Source organism: Arctopsyche grandis, chromosome 8 (assembly GCF_051622035.1).
Source record: "Arctopsyche grandis isolate Sample6627 chromosome 8, ASM5162203v2, whole genome shotgun sequence".
In the NCBI taxonomy this organism is placed as follows: domain Eukaryota; kingdom Metazoa; phylum Arthropoda; class Insecta; order Trichoptera; family Hydropsychidae; genus Arctopsyche; species Arctopsyche grandis.
This window is the reverse complement of record NC_135362.1, coordinates 18,668,180-18,687,490: the sequence shown is the minus strand read 5'-3', so window position 1 is coordinate 18,687,490 and position 19,311 is coordinate 18,668,180. Positions and strand designations below refer to the sequence as shown.

The following is a 19,311-nucleotide window of genomic DNA, read 5'->3' as shown; positions in this document are numbered from 1 at the left end:
AACACCAACAATAAGTGGACTTGGGAGAGTCCTAAAGGAGACAGAAACGAGATCGATTTCATCCTAACAAATGCCCTGCACTCCGTTAAAGACGTTAGTGTTTTAAGTAAAGTAGATATAGGTAGCGATCACAGATTAGTCCGTGCCAAGATGGCCATTAATATAAATTGCGAACGTAGGAAATTAATAAAAGGATGCAGTAACTCTCCAGATTTCGCTCAACTAAGGTCTAGGAAAAAGGAATTCGAACTCGAACTTGGAAATCGATACGGGAAATTAAACCCAGAAGCAGACATCGAGGAATTGAACACTGTAATTAGTTCGGTTCTAACCTCAACAGGTAAGAAATTAGGTGGATTCAGGAAACAGATTAAATTAAGCAAAATTTCAGCGGAAACAAAAAACCTAATTAAGCATAAAAGGAATTTAGATAGGGATAATAATAAGCAAGAATACAATCTAGTAAATAAGGAAATTAAAAAGAGAATAGTCAGGGATGTCAGGGATTTTAACAGCAAGCTAATAGAAAATACCATTAAGAATAACCGTAGCCTGAAAAAGTGCAAACAGGATCTTTTCTTAGGCAAAAACCAAATGATCGCAATCAGATCAGAGAGCGGAGTAATAATTAGGAATAGAGAAGAAATCATAGACAGAGTTTACACGTTCTATGCAAAACTATACGAGAACGACAACGGCCAATTCCCCGCTCTGGAATCGACACACGGCCAAAGGGTTCCTGCAGTATTGCCTAGCGAAGTAGAGGCCGCGCTAAAAACTGCAAAGAACGGTAAAACCCCAGGGGAAGATAATATTCCCATTGACTTACTAAAATGTGGCGGCCCCCCCCTAATTAATATCTTAGCTAGGCTTTTCAGCAAATGCATCCAGAACCAAGTTATACCAGAAGGATGGAATAACGCAACTATCATTTTAATACACAAAAAAGGCGACAAAAGCGATATCAAGAACTACCGACCCATTAGTCTACTTTCAGCGGTCTACAAGCTCTTCACGAAGGTTATTACAGAAAGGCTGAAGAATATCCTCGACGAGAACCAACCTATAGAGCAGGCAGGGTTTAGGGCAAATTTCAGCACAATGGACCACCTCCAAGTAGTTGGCGAACTAATCGAGCGCGCCAACGAATATCAACGGCCATTGTGCCTAGGTTTCGTCGATTATGAGAAAGCCTTCGATACAGTTAGTCATAATGCAGTACTTAACGCTCTAAAAACACAGGGAGTGCCGGAACCCTATGTGGGACTGTTAGCTGCAATATATAAGAATGCCACAGCTTCGGTTAAAATTTTTTCAGGTACAGATAGATTTAGCATAGGAAAAGGAGTAAGACAAGGAGATACAATCTCGCCCAAGTTATTCAATGCGGTGCTTGAGGGAGTTTTCAGGAAATTGGATTGGGATACAGCCGGAGTAAGCATCAATGGTCGCTTTTTGAGTCACCTTCGGTTCGCAGACGATATAGTTTTAGTAGCTCGTGATTCAGCTGACCTACTTATCAGACTAACACAGCTGGACAGGGAAAGTAGAAAAGCAGGATTAAAAATTAACGTAGATAAGACTAAACTAATGTTCAATAGTTATTGCATGCCTGATAGCATCCCCTTAGATGATAAACCAGTAGAAGTAGTAAATAATTATTTATATTTAGGTCAAATAATTGACATGTCTGGTAGTAAAAATGAAGAGATAAAGAGACGTATGAAATTAGGGTGGAGTGCATTTGGACGGATGAATGCTGTTTTTAAATCAAAAATGCCACTCTGCCTGAAGAAAAGGATCTTTGATCAATGCGTTTTGCCAGTGATGACGTATGGATGTGAAACTTGGACACTGAACGCCAAGATGCAAAATAAAATCCAATGCACTCAAAGAAGTATGGAACGCTGTATGCTTGGCATAACGAGGAAAGACAGGAAGCGGAACACGTGGGTGAGAAATATGACAAGGGTAGTGGACATAGTGGATAGAGTGAAGAGATTGAAATGGCAATGGGCGGGTCACGTAGCTAGGAGGATGGACGAAAGGTGGACAAAAGAAGTGCTTGAATGGTACCCGAGAGAAGGCAAAAGAGTAAAAGGAAGACCGCAAGGAAGATGGGTGAACGAAATTAGGAAAATGTGCGGAATGAGATGGATGAGTGTTGCGCAAAACAGAGACGAGTGGAAGCGTGTTGGAGAGGCCTTCATCCAGCAGTGGATGGCGAATGGCTGTAAATGATGATGATGATGATATGACGGAAGACACAACAGATGTGTATAATGAATTTAAAAAACTAATAACATTGATTAATTATTAAGTTTATAAAAATTGTTGAAGCTTAAAAACACGTGTATACATATATGCAGTGGCGGCTCGTCCATACGCACTGCGGTACTGCAGCACCCCCAAGGAAATTGAGAAAAATTTAATATTATTATATACATAAATGTATGTATGTATATTATATGAAAATATCAATACTATTTAAGCGTGTATTAAGCTCGCCCGCACACCGATACATCCAATAATGATCTAGAATAATGCTAGATAAAGAAAAACTTCAAACTGAATTAGAAGTGTTTTACTCAAGGAAAGAAATGCATAGTATTAACGATTTATTAATATTTTTAAAACTTATTTTTGCAATCAATTTATGCAAAGTTCGTGTGGAAATAGCAAACCATATTCAAATTCTGCTTACAACTTTAACTACCTCTGAGCCAGAACGGTGTTTTTCATCAATAAATAGAATAAAGACATATATATACGAGTATAAGAAACACAATGGTTCAGGAAAGATTGAGGGCTTTGTCTTTGCTGTCAATTGAAAAAAAATGATTATGGATAATAAAAAATTTCACGAAAAGGTGATAGATCTTTTTTCAAGGAAAAAATACAGAAGAATCAATTTTATAATGAAAAAAAATACATATAATGTTTAATTTTGATAATATTGATGTTAATAGTAAAACATAATCCAAATAAACATTTTTTTTATTTTTAATCAACCACAGCACCCCCAGATATCTTATCCACGAGCCGCCACTGCATATACAATGTATGTACATATATATCTAATGTTAAAAAGTCGTCAAATGTACAATGCAACATATTAGTTTCTATAATATTATAAACTAGTTATTTTACCCGGCTTCGCTCAATATTTGTAATATAAACAGCTTAAACATGGCGAATCTAATAGTAAATATTCATTTGTTAAATTTATTAAATTTATTTGAATCGAAAATAAACTATCGAATCGTCGTCATAGAAACTTTGTTTTGTTTTTGATGTTCCCAACCAAAAATACTTACAAACATACATACGAAGTCTCTTTCGAAGTTACATATATATTAGATATATAAATAAACATTTAATATAAGAAATTATACACACAAACAAATCCATAAAAACAAATAAAAAAGTGTACCTTCATAATTATACGCATTTGCACTTTTTTCGTCAAAATTTCGGGTTTTAAATTTCCCATCAATGTAAAAGGTGGATCTTAAAATCCGGGCTAATTAAAACGGGCTCGTAAATTACAGAGATAAGCGAAGGCAAAGAACCCTCTCGACTCGATCTGACGACATAATCTCGGTCCATTTAAAAAATGACGTTCCGAAGATAAAAAAAATATCTAAATATACATAGGTACGTATGTTTGTATATTCGACGGAATAAGTAAGAAACGAAGGCGACAAGGGAGAGGGTGGCGACCGAGCCATGTAATAAGAAGACTTTTCAGTCTTGTAATTAAATCGTATCTAATCGGTTCGATTCGAACATCGGATCTGAGAGTTAATCCCCGCACTCAACGTTTGAAATGACGACATAATATGAAAAGTAATGAATTTTTTAATAAAATTTTATAAAAATCAATGAAATGCAAGCACTCATGTATGTTCATATGTATATTACATACATACATTTAATTAAAAATTTACACAAATTAATCGGTAGGCAAAATTATGATTTGTTTCACAAAAACTTTTGTTCAATTTTTTTACAATAAATATGACTATAGATATAATAAAATACCAGATCGATTTGATTAAACCGAAAAAGAGACGAACGGCAGAAACATGTCAAACTAAATATTATAGAACTTTTAAAAATAATTTATCATGTTGATTGTTAGAAAGAGGCGATTGAAAAACCATTTTTTTTTAACTCTGCGTCGAATGTTAAAATAAAGTAAAAAGATATTTTAATCTAAAGAAAGCTTATTTTTTCTTTATATTATATAATGGTTTTAAAATTAATATTCGTAGTTATATTCCAATCTCTTAGAAATATTGATCTTGAGATCAGAAATTTTTTGGCCAACTCACTCACTTTTGATATAATCTGAAAAATCAAGTCTGATGTGGCATTAAAGCTGAGAGTAAAATTAAAATCAAAAAGTTTATTAATCATATTCGTCAGTTTATTAATCAAATTTAAGACATTCATTTAATCTGTGATTGATATATATTTTTTTATCATTGAGTAAAATGGAATAACTCATATCTACCCGTACATACATGCATATGTATAATATTATCATGTTCATAAACCATACTTGACATATTGAGTTTATGTTTATATGTACATATGTAAACATATGCTAAGAACTGCTGAAATTATTGATGTTTGGGAATAAATGGGGGATTATTTTGCAAATGTATCGTTTGAATATTGTTATACATGTATGTATGTAAATAAATATACAGTCGTTTTGCCAATCAGCACGCATAATTCCGCACTATTATTCGAAAAGGATTCCGAATACAACAAACACACAAATTGGATATCATTACCTAATATTGTCGAGTGAATAGCATTAACGATCTAATAAAAGGATATATATCATTTCCTTTTCCACATAACGCGTAATTTCATATAATTTCAACCGCAGAGACTTTGTATAGACGGTGGTGCGCCTTTTGAGATGTCAACCCCTCGCTTATAAGACGCCATTCGAAAACTTCCCTCCTCGTTACATACATCATGGTTCAAAACAAACGATTATTATAATAATGAAATTATCTGTAATTCATAAGAAAATAATAAAAATACGTCTTCGAAGGGCAAATCCCTTTAATACTAAAAGCACACGTTTTATCATTTAATTCAAATTCTATTCATACGAGAAAAACAAACCAATTACGTTCAATAGAAACTTCAGACGCGTATATAAAATTTTATCAAAAACACGAAAAATCATTTTAAAAAATCAAAAGCGTCATCATATATTAGTCATTCAGTATATCATTTGGAGTTCCTATTCTTCAGTGTGCCATTCGCATATTTGTCACTCTCTTTTCAAGCGTGTTTAAAGGGAAGCTATACGAATAAAAAATGAATAAAATACCCATATACGTACATATGTATGTACATAAATACACTTTGATCTTACTTCCACGAATCTCTACAGAAGTAATGCGCAAATAAGTATGTAGTTAAAATATTGCAAGACAAAATAAATTTACTACCATCACCAATTATCTATAATATGTAACCAACGATATGTGGGGTTGTTGAAGAAAAATGATAAAGTGTGGTTTGACAATTATTGGACAATATATTACAGTATGCGCATAATGGAATGCAAACATAGCTCAAGCAAAGGGAGAATATTTAACAAACAGAAACATGAACACAAATCACGGTATCGATACAGGACGAAACAGATGGACGCGTTTTCTCAAAACATTGTCAACAAAACAAGCGTATCCCGTGACGTCAGAAGGTCTCGAGAAATACAAGAAAATGTTATGTCTACAATGTGTACGAGAAAACAAAAAAAAATGAAAAACAAAATACACGGTTGACGTGCAACAAAGGTATACAATTACAATGCTTTCTGTAAACAAATTTAAACATCTTGCAAGATCTCGAGTCTGGTAAAAAATTGCCATTGTGTTACTTTTTAATTAATTAACTTTCAAATTCTTCAAAGAAAAATTGCATGTGTATACCATGAAGCACAACTCTTTCCCCAACAGTAATTTAAATTTAAAAAAAAGAGGACAAAAAAATTTACGTCGTGTTGATAAGAATTCCAGTAAACAATACTATGTAAGTTTCAGTTCGATAGGACTAACGGTGTTCAAAAACTCCCCAAAATACACAGACACACACATTTTTTCTAGATTATGAAAACGTGATCAGTGGTCGATTCTGAGTTCGAATCAGTAAAAATTTCGAGTTCGAATTTTCGCATGATCACAAAACTTCATCTACATATTCTTCAGTTGAAAAAATTGTTAAAATTTTTAATGTTATTTTATATCATGTAAAAATTATGTACTATCTATGAACACACATTCAGTTCCATTGTATTTTTGTGTAAAAGAAATATTAAAAGCCCAAAAAACTATAAATAGTGACTTATTGTTTAAATTTAAGGTACATTTTTAGCCCATTCTCAAAGACTTCAAAGAGTGTTTGTCTGTAATAGTCCCCTGTCCAAAAAATGTTTTTGTATTTTAGGTTAAACCAATGAGTGAGAGGTGACTACGAGATGTCTTCTTCACGCCTGATTGCTGTAGAAAATAAAGCCCAACACTTTTGAACATTTTTTTAATTGAATAACAACGTATAGACACATAAGAATAAGATTATAAAATATTTAATATTTAGTTGCTACCCCTTTTGTTTAAATGAGTGCGACAATTCCCCAAAGCACGGAATTTACGAATGCCTCGAGGATTTGTAAAGGGAATATCTCAAATTATATTTTTTGGATAGTATTTTGTAATGATTGAAGGTTTGGAATGATGTTTTTGCTGATTTTTTGTTTAATTATACTCCACAAGTTCTCAATGGGGTTCAAATCGGGGCTTTTTCCAGGCCAAGTTAATGTTGGTACTCTGAGTTGTTGTAAATAAGTCTTCTCCTTTGAAAAACTTATTGAAATATCACATCTTTTTGTATTTATTATTATTGTACACATTCAAATGCATAAAATAAAGAAAAAAAAATAGCGATTTTGCATGATGGGAAGGTGGAGAATCGTCTTGAAATATGACGTCATGACACCTAGAAAGGTGTTTTTCCATTGATAGTATGATATGATCTTTTAAAATATTTTTGTAAATTTCAATATTCACGAACCCTTTCATAAATGTAATTCTTTCACTCCATAATAAAAAAAACATCCCCAGATGATTATACTCTGAGGGTGCTTTGCTGTATTCCGGGTGCAATTTTTATTGTAGCGTTCTCAACATTTACGCCGGAAATTCTGCAACCCACCCGAGCCAACCATGTTGAATTTGGATTCATTCGAGAATATGACTCTTCGTCAATCCATTTCAATCCAAATTTTGTGTGTTTTGGCCCATTCCAAGCGTGCACGCATCATTTTCTTCATGAGGAGCGGTTTCTTCGTCGGTCTCCTTGCGAAAAGTCCACTATCTTTAAAGTGTCAACGTATAGTTTCCACACTAATGTCGATTGAAAACCTTTCAGGAGCATCCCGTCTAATTTCTGTAGCAGTTGTAACATTCCAAATTCCCGTTCTTTCTTCAAGATTCTGAAGACAGTGGATTTGGAACAACCTATTCTAGCGGAAATTTCTCCACAACTCACCATATTCGATATAATTAGCTGCACTTCGTATGTGTTTTTCTGTTCTGCGGCATGTTTCTTCAAATTATATTGTTTCCACTCCAAAACCATAAACTAAAATGAGCTCAAATCGCAGAAAGGATGTTTATTTAAATAACTAAGTAGTAAATAATCCTAATATATAACGATTATAGGTTTTATTACCCGAAAAGCGTAAAATTTAAGGGGTTGCAATTTCAGTGACCGGCACTGTATATATATATATTTATATATATATATATATATATATATATATATATATATATATATATATATATATATATATATATATATATATATATATATATATATATATATATATGTATATATATATATATATAATAAAAATTTTCGTTTTTCAAATATATCTTACAATAAGATAAATGTAACGTAATAATAATAATAATAAAGAAATCTTGGTTAGTTAACCAAGTAGTTTTAAAAAATTATCAATCTGTCATTGAAACGCTGCAGTGATAATTGTGGTGGCAGCGGTGGAATGAGTAAACTAAAATTTATTAATCTTTCATTGGAACGTGACAGTACATAAATATTTATTTATTAGTGATTGAGACATCAATGACAGCATCTCTCATCAATTACATGATACATAAGTACGTTTAAGCAATTGCGACCATATTTATTTCGGTTATAAATGGGGAATGCAACTCGAGATATGAGCAGAAGTGGCAGGTAAGTGATCCGATTGCGAAGAGTACATATGTATGTATACATATAGTAAAACCAACTTACCAAGGTTCAGTTGATAAGTTCCAGCGCCCAACGTTCACCTACAAATGTACATACATACATATGTATATATATATATATATATACATACATATGTATATATATATATATATATATATATATATATATATATATATATATATATATATATTCTTGTATATAGTACATAATCTTAGCAGCAGCCACCAGGCGTCGAGCAATTTGTAGAAGCGCTCAAATGTGCAACCGCACCTAGACGAAGCGGAGCGTCTTAACTGCAAATGAAAGCTCAAGCAAGCAAGGGTTGCCAGATTTTCAAAATTACAGATCGAGGCAGTCAACACTTAAAAAAAGTTAAATTAATTACTTCATCTACGTACGTAGTAACAATAAATGCTAATGCCAGGTGAATAAAATGCTAATCATTAGGTTCCAATTTTTTTTTTAATTTTAATGTTAAAATTGGTAGTGGTAAAGTGGTGCCTCCCATAAACAGGCACCCTCTTTTTTTTTATTCAATTATCATTTTAACTCTGAACAATTCCACGGCTTGGGCTGAAACATTTGTATGTGTATCTAATAGGTGAAATGATGAAATTCATACATTATTATCTTTTACACCTCAATCGAAAGTACTTTTACTTGAGTTTGGGGATTTTTTTATATTTACTCCGAAACCTTCAGGCGTTATTGAACTGAAATTTCATATATGTATAATATAAATTTCAGCTTGATATCGAGTAACAAAATTAGTCAATTTTAAGGATCAACCGTCAACCGGAAGTGGAAGTTCTCTTGTTCGCTTTTTACTTCTACTATTACTTTAAACTATGTACATACATACATATGTATGTATGTATATGTATGTACATACATATATGTGCTCTTAAAATTGTTTTGAAAAAAAAACACATTTTGTCACAAAACTACAAGATATAATTATGTTTTTACTATAACATTCGTATCCTGTGAGCAGACATGTAAATTTTAAATCTTCAAAATACATTTTTTGTAGTAGTTAATTATCAGTAACAAGCAAGTAAATATTTTATATCAAAAGAACGAAATTTTGGCATAATAAAATATCAATTGACAGATTTAAAAAGAACTTAAAAATATGACGTGGACTAATATTCATTTTTCTTGGCTTGCGTTGAAAGGCGTCAAATTGAGACAACACACACGTGACACGTCGAAATCGATCAATCACAAAAACTACAGTATCGCAGTTCAACTAGAGTAAATTGCTTTTTGACCCTATTAATGTATCTCTTTACCGTAATCCGAGATATTTTAACCAAGAAAGGTGTGTCATGCATCATTTATTACGTTTATCGCAAAAATAATGTACATATGTACACTGTAAATAAGATAAAAGAAGTTAAAAAATGACCATTCACGTGCATCCAACGGGATCTTTCTTCTTCCTTTACGTATCTCGTATATCGCACGAAACTTTAAATTAAAATTCCACTTAGGAGTTGGAAAAGACAAGCAGACAGCTAATGCCGAATTAATACGTCAAGTTTAAGCGGATCTGACGCAAGTACTAGAGAGTCAACAATGCCACGGCGCGGCGTTCCCAAAAGGTACGAAACCGAACAAGAAAACTTTACGGTGCAAACCGGAACGAAACCATCCTTCATCTTCCATTTATACGGTCATACTTTCGTCTGAAAATGAATTGAACTAAATCTTATTAAAAAAATTAGCTTCACCAATGCACTATCTAATATAATAATTTTAAATCAATCGATAAACGGTAAACTTAAGCTTCGTGACTTAATAATATAATATAACAAAGGAGATTCGTATGCCTATATACATACATATATACTTATGAAGAAAAAAAAACGTTTTTAAGAAGCATCGTTGAATTTCAACTTTACAACAGAGCTCCAAAAGCGCTAGAAAAATCTAAGCGTCCTCAGGGACTCGATACAAAAAGCTCAGCACTTTTCCATTTGAGTGGAAAAAAATTGCGAAATTGTTGTTAAGAGGGAGGATTTTAAATATACAAGCCGTTTATGTATCGACGAAAACATTCTAATACGGAGTAAATAAATAAAAAGAACCGAGTTCCATTTTACATTAAAATAATGCTCTTAAGTACAACAAATATTAAATAAAGAGAAGCGACAACGTAAAACACTTAAATTACATAAATATTTTTTTGCTAAAACGTAAAGATGTAGAAAAATATGCGAGCTGGCATCGATCTAAAAAATGAAAACCACAAAACTAACAATTCCAATCCTGCAACCTAAACATTTTCATTAGAAAATTATTTTGCCATTATAAATATCTCCTATTAATAATATATTAATTAAACACGTTTAATTCATTGTTTAAAATTGACTAATTAAATAAACATACATTATCACGATTTCGTAGGTAAAATTTAAACAAATGGTCAGTACTCCGATATTTCCAGCTCTCCCTCCCTCCCCATTCCCCACAATATAAAAGGACGTAGTTATGAATCCAATCAATGGGAGACAATTTCAAGAAAACCGGGAAAATGAATCAGCGAAGCGGACGACATATGTATGGACATATAAGAGTTCATTTGAATTTAGTCGTAGAATAAGCGGTGAAATTAACATTTAATATGAACGTCGATGAGTGGGTAGCGTGTTTTCAGAGACAGCAAAGACTAACATAGAGCGAGAATTTCGCGAAGGTATCGGTACACAGGAACTGCTCCTATTCCGCTGCCGGGGGTATTTAGAGCTGTAAACAAGCTGGATGGATTCGCGTCACTACGGTATTACTTTCTGCTTAACGAAGCGAGGAACTGAACCTATGTACTTACCTTTCCTTTCCCTTCTACCCTATCCTACCCTTCCTTATCCTTGCTTTCGCTCTTGCGCTCTCGCCGTACGCCCGAGATGGGTGGTATTATAATGTATCGATTGTACCTTAGAATTTTCCATCGTTAAGCCGATTAAGTCAACTGGAGGAGAACGAAACGACTGAAGCATTGGAACCTAATTAATTTACGAACAGATAGATAGTCAACGAAAACGTGCCGTCCAAAAAGACATTTCAATTTTCCTATATTATATACACGGATGTACAAATGTATGTTTGTATGTACATATATAGACATACAAACATATGGACGTGTATGCAGTGTCGTAAACAAGCAAGTGCAAAAAGTACACAAGCACTGAGCCTGCGATAAAAAAAGAGTCCGAAATAGAACTGGCAAAAAACAATAGACGAGAAAATAATTAATAAAAAAATTTAAACGGTAATACAGGATGAAAGAAGTATCACAACACCTTAAATAATATGTATCCTAATCACGACGGTATCTATACAGTATAATAACACGTTCGCTTATGTATGTATGTATGCGTCGAAGAATAAATTTATCCCAACGTTACAATAAGTTTATTAAAAAAAATAAAAAAAGCGAAAACGAAAAAAAGAAATAGCCGTAACGACGCACCTTCGAAGACTAATTTGCTGAAGTGCACCAATTACTGGGGATATTTCACTCGCTAGATCCAATAAAAACGAATATAAAATCAACGACGAGAAAACGATAGCTTCTAAGGAAATTTTCCAACTAATTACGTGTCATTATATATGTATATAAAAAAAAGCATACATACATGGGTAAATTCAATAACGTTACATTACACTAAATATATGTACATATTATATTTTTGGCGTTGCTTTGGTTTCGGTGAGATTTACCATATAAGATTCGCACGGCAGGCTTAAAATGAAGTAAAAAAAAGCCCTGGACAAATAAATAACACACTCTTTAGGTCACAATTTTATAAAATTCATATTTTTTTTACAAATATGTAGGTATGTACTTAGATATGTACACACATATTAGTACGTATGTACATACATACTTGTACGAGAGAGTAAATGAGCCCCAAACGATTTGCACAAGTCAGCTTACGAATGAAAAGCGTACATTTGAGAGCAATTAAAAATAGCTAAACATACATATGTATAAACATACATATGTATAAACATACATATGTATAAACAAACATATGTATGTATGTACATACACATGTAGGTGTACGTATAAAAACATAATTCCTACATGTCTATGTTTACATGTATGTACATACATACATATGTATGTATATTTGTTAAGTATATAAAAGCACTCGACGTCATCATTGGCGAATTTTCGGTGTAGAATTTGAATACTCATTTCCAACAGTATGAAGAAACAAAAAAAAATAACGAAGAATCCAGATATTTTAATGACTGAAAATTTTCACTTGAAAATTTTAAAACGGTTAATATATTCAGATAATTTGTATTTTTGGCACAATTAGTAAAATTAAAATATTGTATGTATGTATGTACATATATGTCAATTGTATTAAAATGATGCAAACGGCGCGTCGAGGCGGGTCAAATACATGCATATGCAGTGGCGGACTGGGACTGAAATCAGTACATGCCAGGAGTCAAAGGGGGCCCACCCAGGGTTAAAAAAATTTGTCCCCCCCCCCCCATATAACAAAATTTTCTTCTTCCCATCACGCTAAAAATCAAGGATAAAAAAAAATTCAAAAATGGGAATAAACAAATTTAAGTACAAGAAAAATGGCAAAAGCAAAATAGATCCATAAATTACATTGTAAATTTCGTTTTAACCCTTGTCCTAGGTAAATAGAATGCATCATAAAAGAATGCGGCATAAAAGCGGTTTTTACTTTAGGTATAAAACAATCGGGGACGTCATTTCAGCTTTTTCTTGGGAGGGGCAGGCAAAGATTGGTCAAATTGAAAAATTTTCAATAAATCTTGTTTAAAAATGGAAAATATTCTTTGCATACACCTTATTGAGTTTTAAAATATGAAAAAAATAAGCTTATTTTTGAAAAAATAATTATAAAAAAATATTATTTAAAAAGCGAAAAAAGTGCCGCAGGCGAAAATTTTTTTCTATGTACATACATATGTACGTAATAACAATAGAAAAAGTTTTGAGATCATGCAAAAATTCGAACTCATAATCGATCGCTGATCACGTTTACATAATATAGAAAAATGTGTATGGCTCTGTGTGACTTATTATTATTTATATTAAATAACTAAAACTTGTTTTGAACCGAATTCGTTACACATGAAGTTTAAATCCATCTCATTCGTTGTTTTGTGAGAGAATGGACGTCTGCAAATAAAATAAAATAGGAGAAATAAAATCATTTGTGATTTAACCGATTCAGTAAAATATTAATTTAAAACCTTTCTTGAAATCAAAAAATATACGAACTTTCGGAAAAATAAGCGTTACACATTGTTTTTGAGACAAAATAAAGTAAAGGGGACCTTTCTAACGATTCGCTCCATAGGATGAACAATTTCTAAGAATTTTACCCAAGGCATACCACTTAAAAACCAAAATATACTTGTTATATTTTGTCCTACACATCCATACACATCCTATATAATTAAATGTTATTATGAAGTAAATTTAAATCGCTGGTTGATGATGAATCGTCCTATCAAAATTGTTTTAAGCAATTCAGTTTATATTATTCACAGAAATTTGTTTATTCCCATTTTTATTTCAGTATGTAGTTGTTACATAGGTATTGGTATATACATATACACAACCTTAAGGTTGGAAATGGGCCCGGCAAAAGGGCCCACGAAAATGTTGAAACTTACATTTCGAGCCTAATAAAAAAAAGTTAACCGATCCTTGGGCTGTTAAAGCAGGTATTAATTGTTTGTGTATATCGTAAGAAATTCGTTTTGTTAAAATACCCAAACTTTAGGTCCCAAAGTGCAATATCCTATAAATTTTTACACACGTGAAATAGTTAAAAAGTTATTTAATTTTACTGAGGGCCCCTATTTTCTAACAGATAGTGGGGCCCACATGCCATCGGGCATGTTCGCTTGTATGGCCAGTCCGCCACTGTGCATATGTACATATTATACATACATACATATTTACATATGCACATAAATACGTAGTCCATCTGTACGATAGCAAACCGGCTTCTCTTAATCGAGGGTATTCAAAGCAAAATATGCAGGATGCGAATATACCGTGACGCGAATATGAATTCGCACATATGCGAGTGGATTCAGTGCAATTTTTCCGAAAGGTTTTCCACGACCAATACGAAGGGCACACCTGATGCGCTGAAGACAAATGTGTATGCACATCAAATAAAAAAAATTCTCCTAAATTCACTTGCATTCATATTACAAAACTATTTAAATGTATTATATGTATTGATTATAAATAAGCTGGTTTTCTACGTTCAAGTGTCAACCATAAAATATATTTCAGAGGACGAAATTATAATTGATTCACATTAAAAATGAAACATATCCAGGACATGTTTACCATACCGTTTAAGAATACTCATAAACTGTACAAATATAAAATATGAAGTCTTGTTTCAAAGGTTTAGTTTTCATATTTTGTCTTTGTGTACGAAAACGAAAAACAAATTCAGTCATTTAAAGTTTATACTGTAAATTACCAAGAAATATGATTTAATATTTACTATTTATATTATAACGTACATATGTATGTACTAAGCGCCTTAAAAAATGCATAGCCTTTTCAATCAAAACCAATTTCAAAAAATCATCAAAAACGAATCGAATTTAAAACCCTATTGAAGATAAAAATATCATTTTCAGGAGTGGAAAGCGGCAAAAATATAAAAGGAATAAGCTTTTGTGTTCAACACATCGCCAAAACACGTATTCCGATTTCATGAACAATACAAAAACACAAAATTTTAAACGCAGCAAATAGTCGACGTAGAAAAAAAGAAATCGGAGGCAATTTCAATTTTGCACATTTCATTTACAAAATTGAATATCTACAAAAACCGATCGAACAGAGTGTGTTTTCAAACTCAAATGTATGCGTATTATATGTATATGTAATATTTGCAATTGTATTCGGGCATGCGAGAGGAACAAAAAGAAAACGACGAAAATATCGACTTACCTATGAACACGAATATCTGATGATGCGAATACCTGAGTAGCATGGAAATTGACACCGTCTGTAAAAAAATGAAATCAAATATCACACATTTTAATCAAATTATTTAGCCGTGTAATTCGATTTCCCAGTGAAATTTCAGAAGTGAGAATATACATGTGTATATATGTACATATGGACGCAAAAAATACGTGCTCTGCAGGGAGATCCCGCAAATTTCACTACTACACAAATGCATATTAACATGTGCATATCATGTAATATGTAAATGGACATACATCGAAATATACAATATACGATTAATATGTACATACATATGAATATTAAAAATGAACTTAGTGTACGTACCAACATCAAAGTATAATATTTATACACACATACATCTATTAAATAAAATAAAAATATTTTTTATAAATATTTTTTAGCCATACATGAAATGAATATAAGCGAATTGGAATTCCAGTTCTTCATATGCAAGAACTCGTACGCAGATGAGAATTATGTACAAATATACATATATATATATATGTGTTTGTTTTACACCAAGGCAACGTTAAAATATCAGTGCTATTTTTATTTGCATTAAAACATGTTCATCCATTTTTGAAAGGAAACGTATGAAAAACCCGTATTCACTAAGCGTTAACTTCGCGAATAAATATTACTTTTAATCGCGCTATACAAATATAAATGATCAAAAGGGTTCTAGGTGCATGAAAATTTGCACGCTTAACGAAACGCAGTTTTGTACGAAAAATGTTTTTTATAAAAGAAAATATTTAGCTTCGACAACTACTGTGTATGTACAGTCGTGGACATCAAAAATGCCGCATGACTGCATATTACTAGAGGTAGGACCGGAAGCGTGCTTTTTCCAGGAATCGGGGCGTTTTGGGTCTATTTACAAAGCTAGAGTGCAAAAAAAAGGTTCATCATAAAAATAAACACAGCACGGCGAACAATTAACAATGAACGGCACGCTTCCGGTCCTATCTCTAAGATATTACATTCAATTTGGGTTTTTTCCTAGAATTATGTCTCGATTGTTTTCATTTCTTTTGGGGGTATGGCACACTTCAGGTACCTGGTATTTGAGACAATGCAAGTTTTAAAAGTTCAGCAGTTTTTTTATTGTACGCCACCGCGCAAACATCTCGCAATAAAATAATGGATAACTTGAAGCAGATGTCGATTGCTGTAAAATCAAAAATTATTGCGTTATGCCAAGAAACATCTCGTCGAATTGATTTGGAGAGAGCTCTGCTCGTCGATTTTTGAAAAAATGTCGAGAAACTGTTACTCTGTGGAGGATACCTGGGAATGGAAGAGGACGTGTGACCAGTGTTCGTGAAGATCGTATCAAGCACATGATGCTAGAAAATCCATTCAAAGCAGCGGTATAAATTCCCGCAGAGCTTCATGATAATGTGACATTTTCGAAAAAAAAATATTGAGGAGGTGAGAAGGTGCATGGATATCGGCCATACCCCCTGCCAAAAAGCCGTTTCTTGCGCTTAAAATGCGAAAAAATCATCTAAATTGGGCTAAGAACCATAGAAATTGGACTGTCGATGATTGGAAAAGGGTTTTATTTCCTGAAAAATCAAATTCTTTGGGCAGGATGGGATGCTCGTTGTTCGTCGGAAAGTTGGCGAAAGATACCGCGCGGAATGCATTTCTCCGGTCGTTGCGCATTCACCCTATTTAATGGTTTGAGGGTGAATGACCACTTATGGTTTTGGATCCATGACCATTATTGAGGGAATTATGAATGCAGAAAGTACAAAAATATACTTTTAAATTTTTTAATTCCAACGATCGAGGAAATAACGCAGCACTAAAAAATCCGATTTATCAAGAGGATTCTGCCCCATGCCATCGCGCTCGAGCCTCACGTACAATTTCGATTTTTTTTGTCTAAATCTTTACTAAATGATTCAAGATATCCTTTTTCACTTATAAATTACAGAATTTAAGAAAATACTGGGCATCAAATCACTAGAATGGCCGGGAAACAATCCAGATCTGAATCCGATCGAAAACCTATGGGCTATTTTAAAAATAAAATTGACAAAACCACGGACATCAAATATCGTAGAATTGCGTAAAAACATAACCGAAACTTGGGAGAATGATATTAAGATGGAATGATTAAATTCACTGTACGAAATCAACGCATATTTGCGATTATTCAAAATCGAGGCGGCAGTACGAAATATTAAAATATAATAAGTATAATATTATCCAAAAGTTGTTTTATTCACAAAAGATCTTTTCAATACCTCACAAGGAATATTAACTTTAGAAATCTAATAACAAAAAAGTGCAAGGATAGTCTGACTCTCATAAATTACATGGACTTAACTTCGGCGCATGTACATTTGCTTAAATTGAAGTTTATTGGTTTATCTTCTTCTTTGAAAATAACAATACCGGACAGAATTATGAAGAATTATTAATTACGAACAAAAAATGTAAAAAAGATCGAGTGCAGCATTTTTTATGTCCACGACTATGCATACTCTAAAATAATTTTCAAATCAAACTAAACTAACATTTACAAACTATTTAAAATATACTTAAAATGTATGTAAAATAAATACTTTTGTAAATTTTGTATCAAATCAAAACAAATCCATCGATATATTTTGAACAATACGCTCATACGAGGTATTACAGTCGAGTGCTTTCAAATCGAATAACAAGCAATTAAAAAGAAAAGAAATCGTAGACAGTGCCATACACGGAAACACATGTACATATGTATAGAGCGTTGAGCGTCGGCCGGAAGCATCGTTTCCGGTTGATTTGAAGTATTTCCGGAAAAGCTTCAGGTACACGAGAGCAGGACTTAAGGGCCGGGGCCGGCAATAATAATAATGCGGGGGAGTTACCGGCTCTATGTGCTAAACTGCCGATCGGTTCCCACTCCCTCTGTCATTATTATTGTGGCGCTTGCCAACAGCCGATACAAAACGTAACGAAGCGGGATATAAACGTCAATTATGCCGGATATATCAATACAATGAATTTTTATTGAGAATAACAATAATGACCGAGGCGAAAAGTTACCGTCCGAAAAAATCGAGGTGAGATTTCCAGAAACATTGAAATAATAGTGCTTTTTAAGCGCGGGGTATAAATGAACGGGATTTCGGAAAAGCCGGTCCCTATCAACAATGGAGCCGGGCAAGTAGACGGCGAAAGAGAGCGAACACCGTATCAAATCTAGAAGGGTTTGCTATTAAGAAAAACCTTTAGCTGTAGGAAATGCGGGTTTTCCTTCGCCCCACCAACCACCCCACCCTTAAACAAACCGGGGCCGGTTTGGGTTAAACAATCAATCTCCCCGTTGGGTCATTCGTACGACTTCTTCTACACCGAGTTCGCTTTCCCACACAAACACAATAACACTCATTCCAGTGGAATTACATAAACCATATTTAAATTTTAATATACAAACGAGAATCTACGCAACATTTTGTTAAATAAACAGCAAAATAATATATTATACATTCTATGAAAAAAACATACAATATATAAAAGCCCCGTGGTCCTGCGATGTATGTATGGAAGAAGTGCAAAGTTTTTAATATCATTAAGTGACGGAAGTCACAATATTTGGCCCGTGACATTTTTCTATGTATTATAGTTCAAAGGAAGTGAAAAAGATAAATCTATATTGCACAGAGCTCCTTACAATGGAGCGGTTTACAATGACCGTCCAAGACATGAAAAATAACAAATATGATCACTCTAACAGAGCGATCACGACATGCTCATTCGAAAAGGCCATTGATAAGAAAGATTTTGATGTAGAAATTGATCATTAGAGTAAGAATAAAGAACGACAATTCATCGAACGGTGTATATTATATACGGCGTATTATATGTATGTAGAGTATGAAATTAAAACGATATAAATACATACATACATAGGAATAATTGAAAAATGAGCCAGTGATTGAAATGTATACATACTTTTATTTCAATTAATAGCCGACCACGTTTTCGTA

The 19,311-nt window shown here is 33.0% G+C and overlaps 1 protein-coding gene across 1 annotated transcript in view; it reads right to left on the bottom strand.

The window, feature by feature from the left end:
• The window catches only part of LOC143915728 (membralin), a 104,146-nt gene that overhangs the window by 69,112 nt on the left and 15,723 nt on the right, over positions 1–19,311 (bottom strand). The window contains exon 7 of the mRNA XM_077436489.1: positions 15,299–15,356. Coding sequence (XP_077292615.1) covers positions 15,299–15,356 — 58 coding nt within the window. The remainder of the gene's footprint in view (positions 1–15,298; positions 15,357–19,311) is intronic.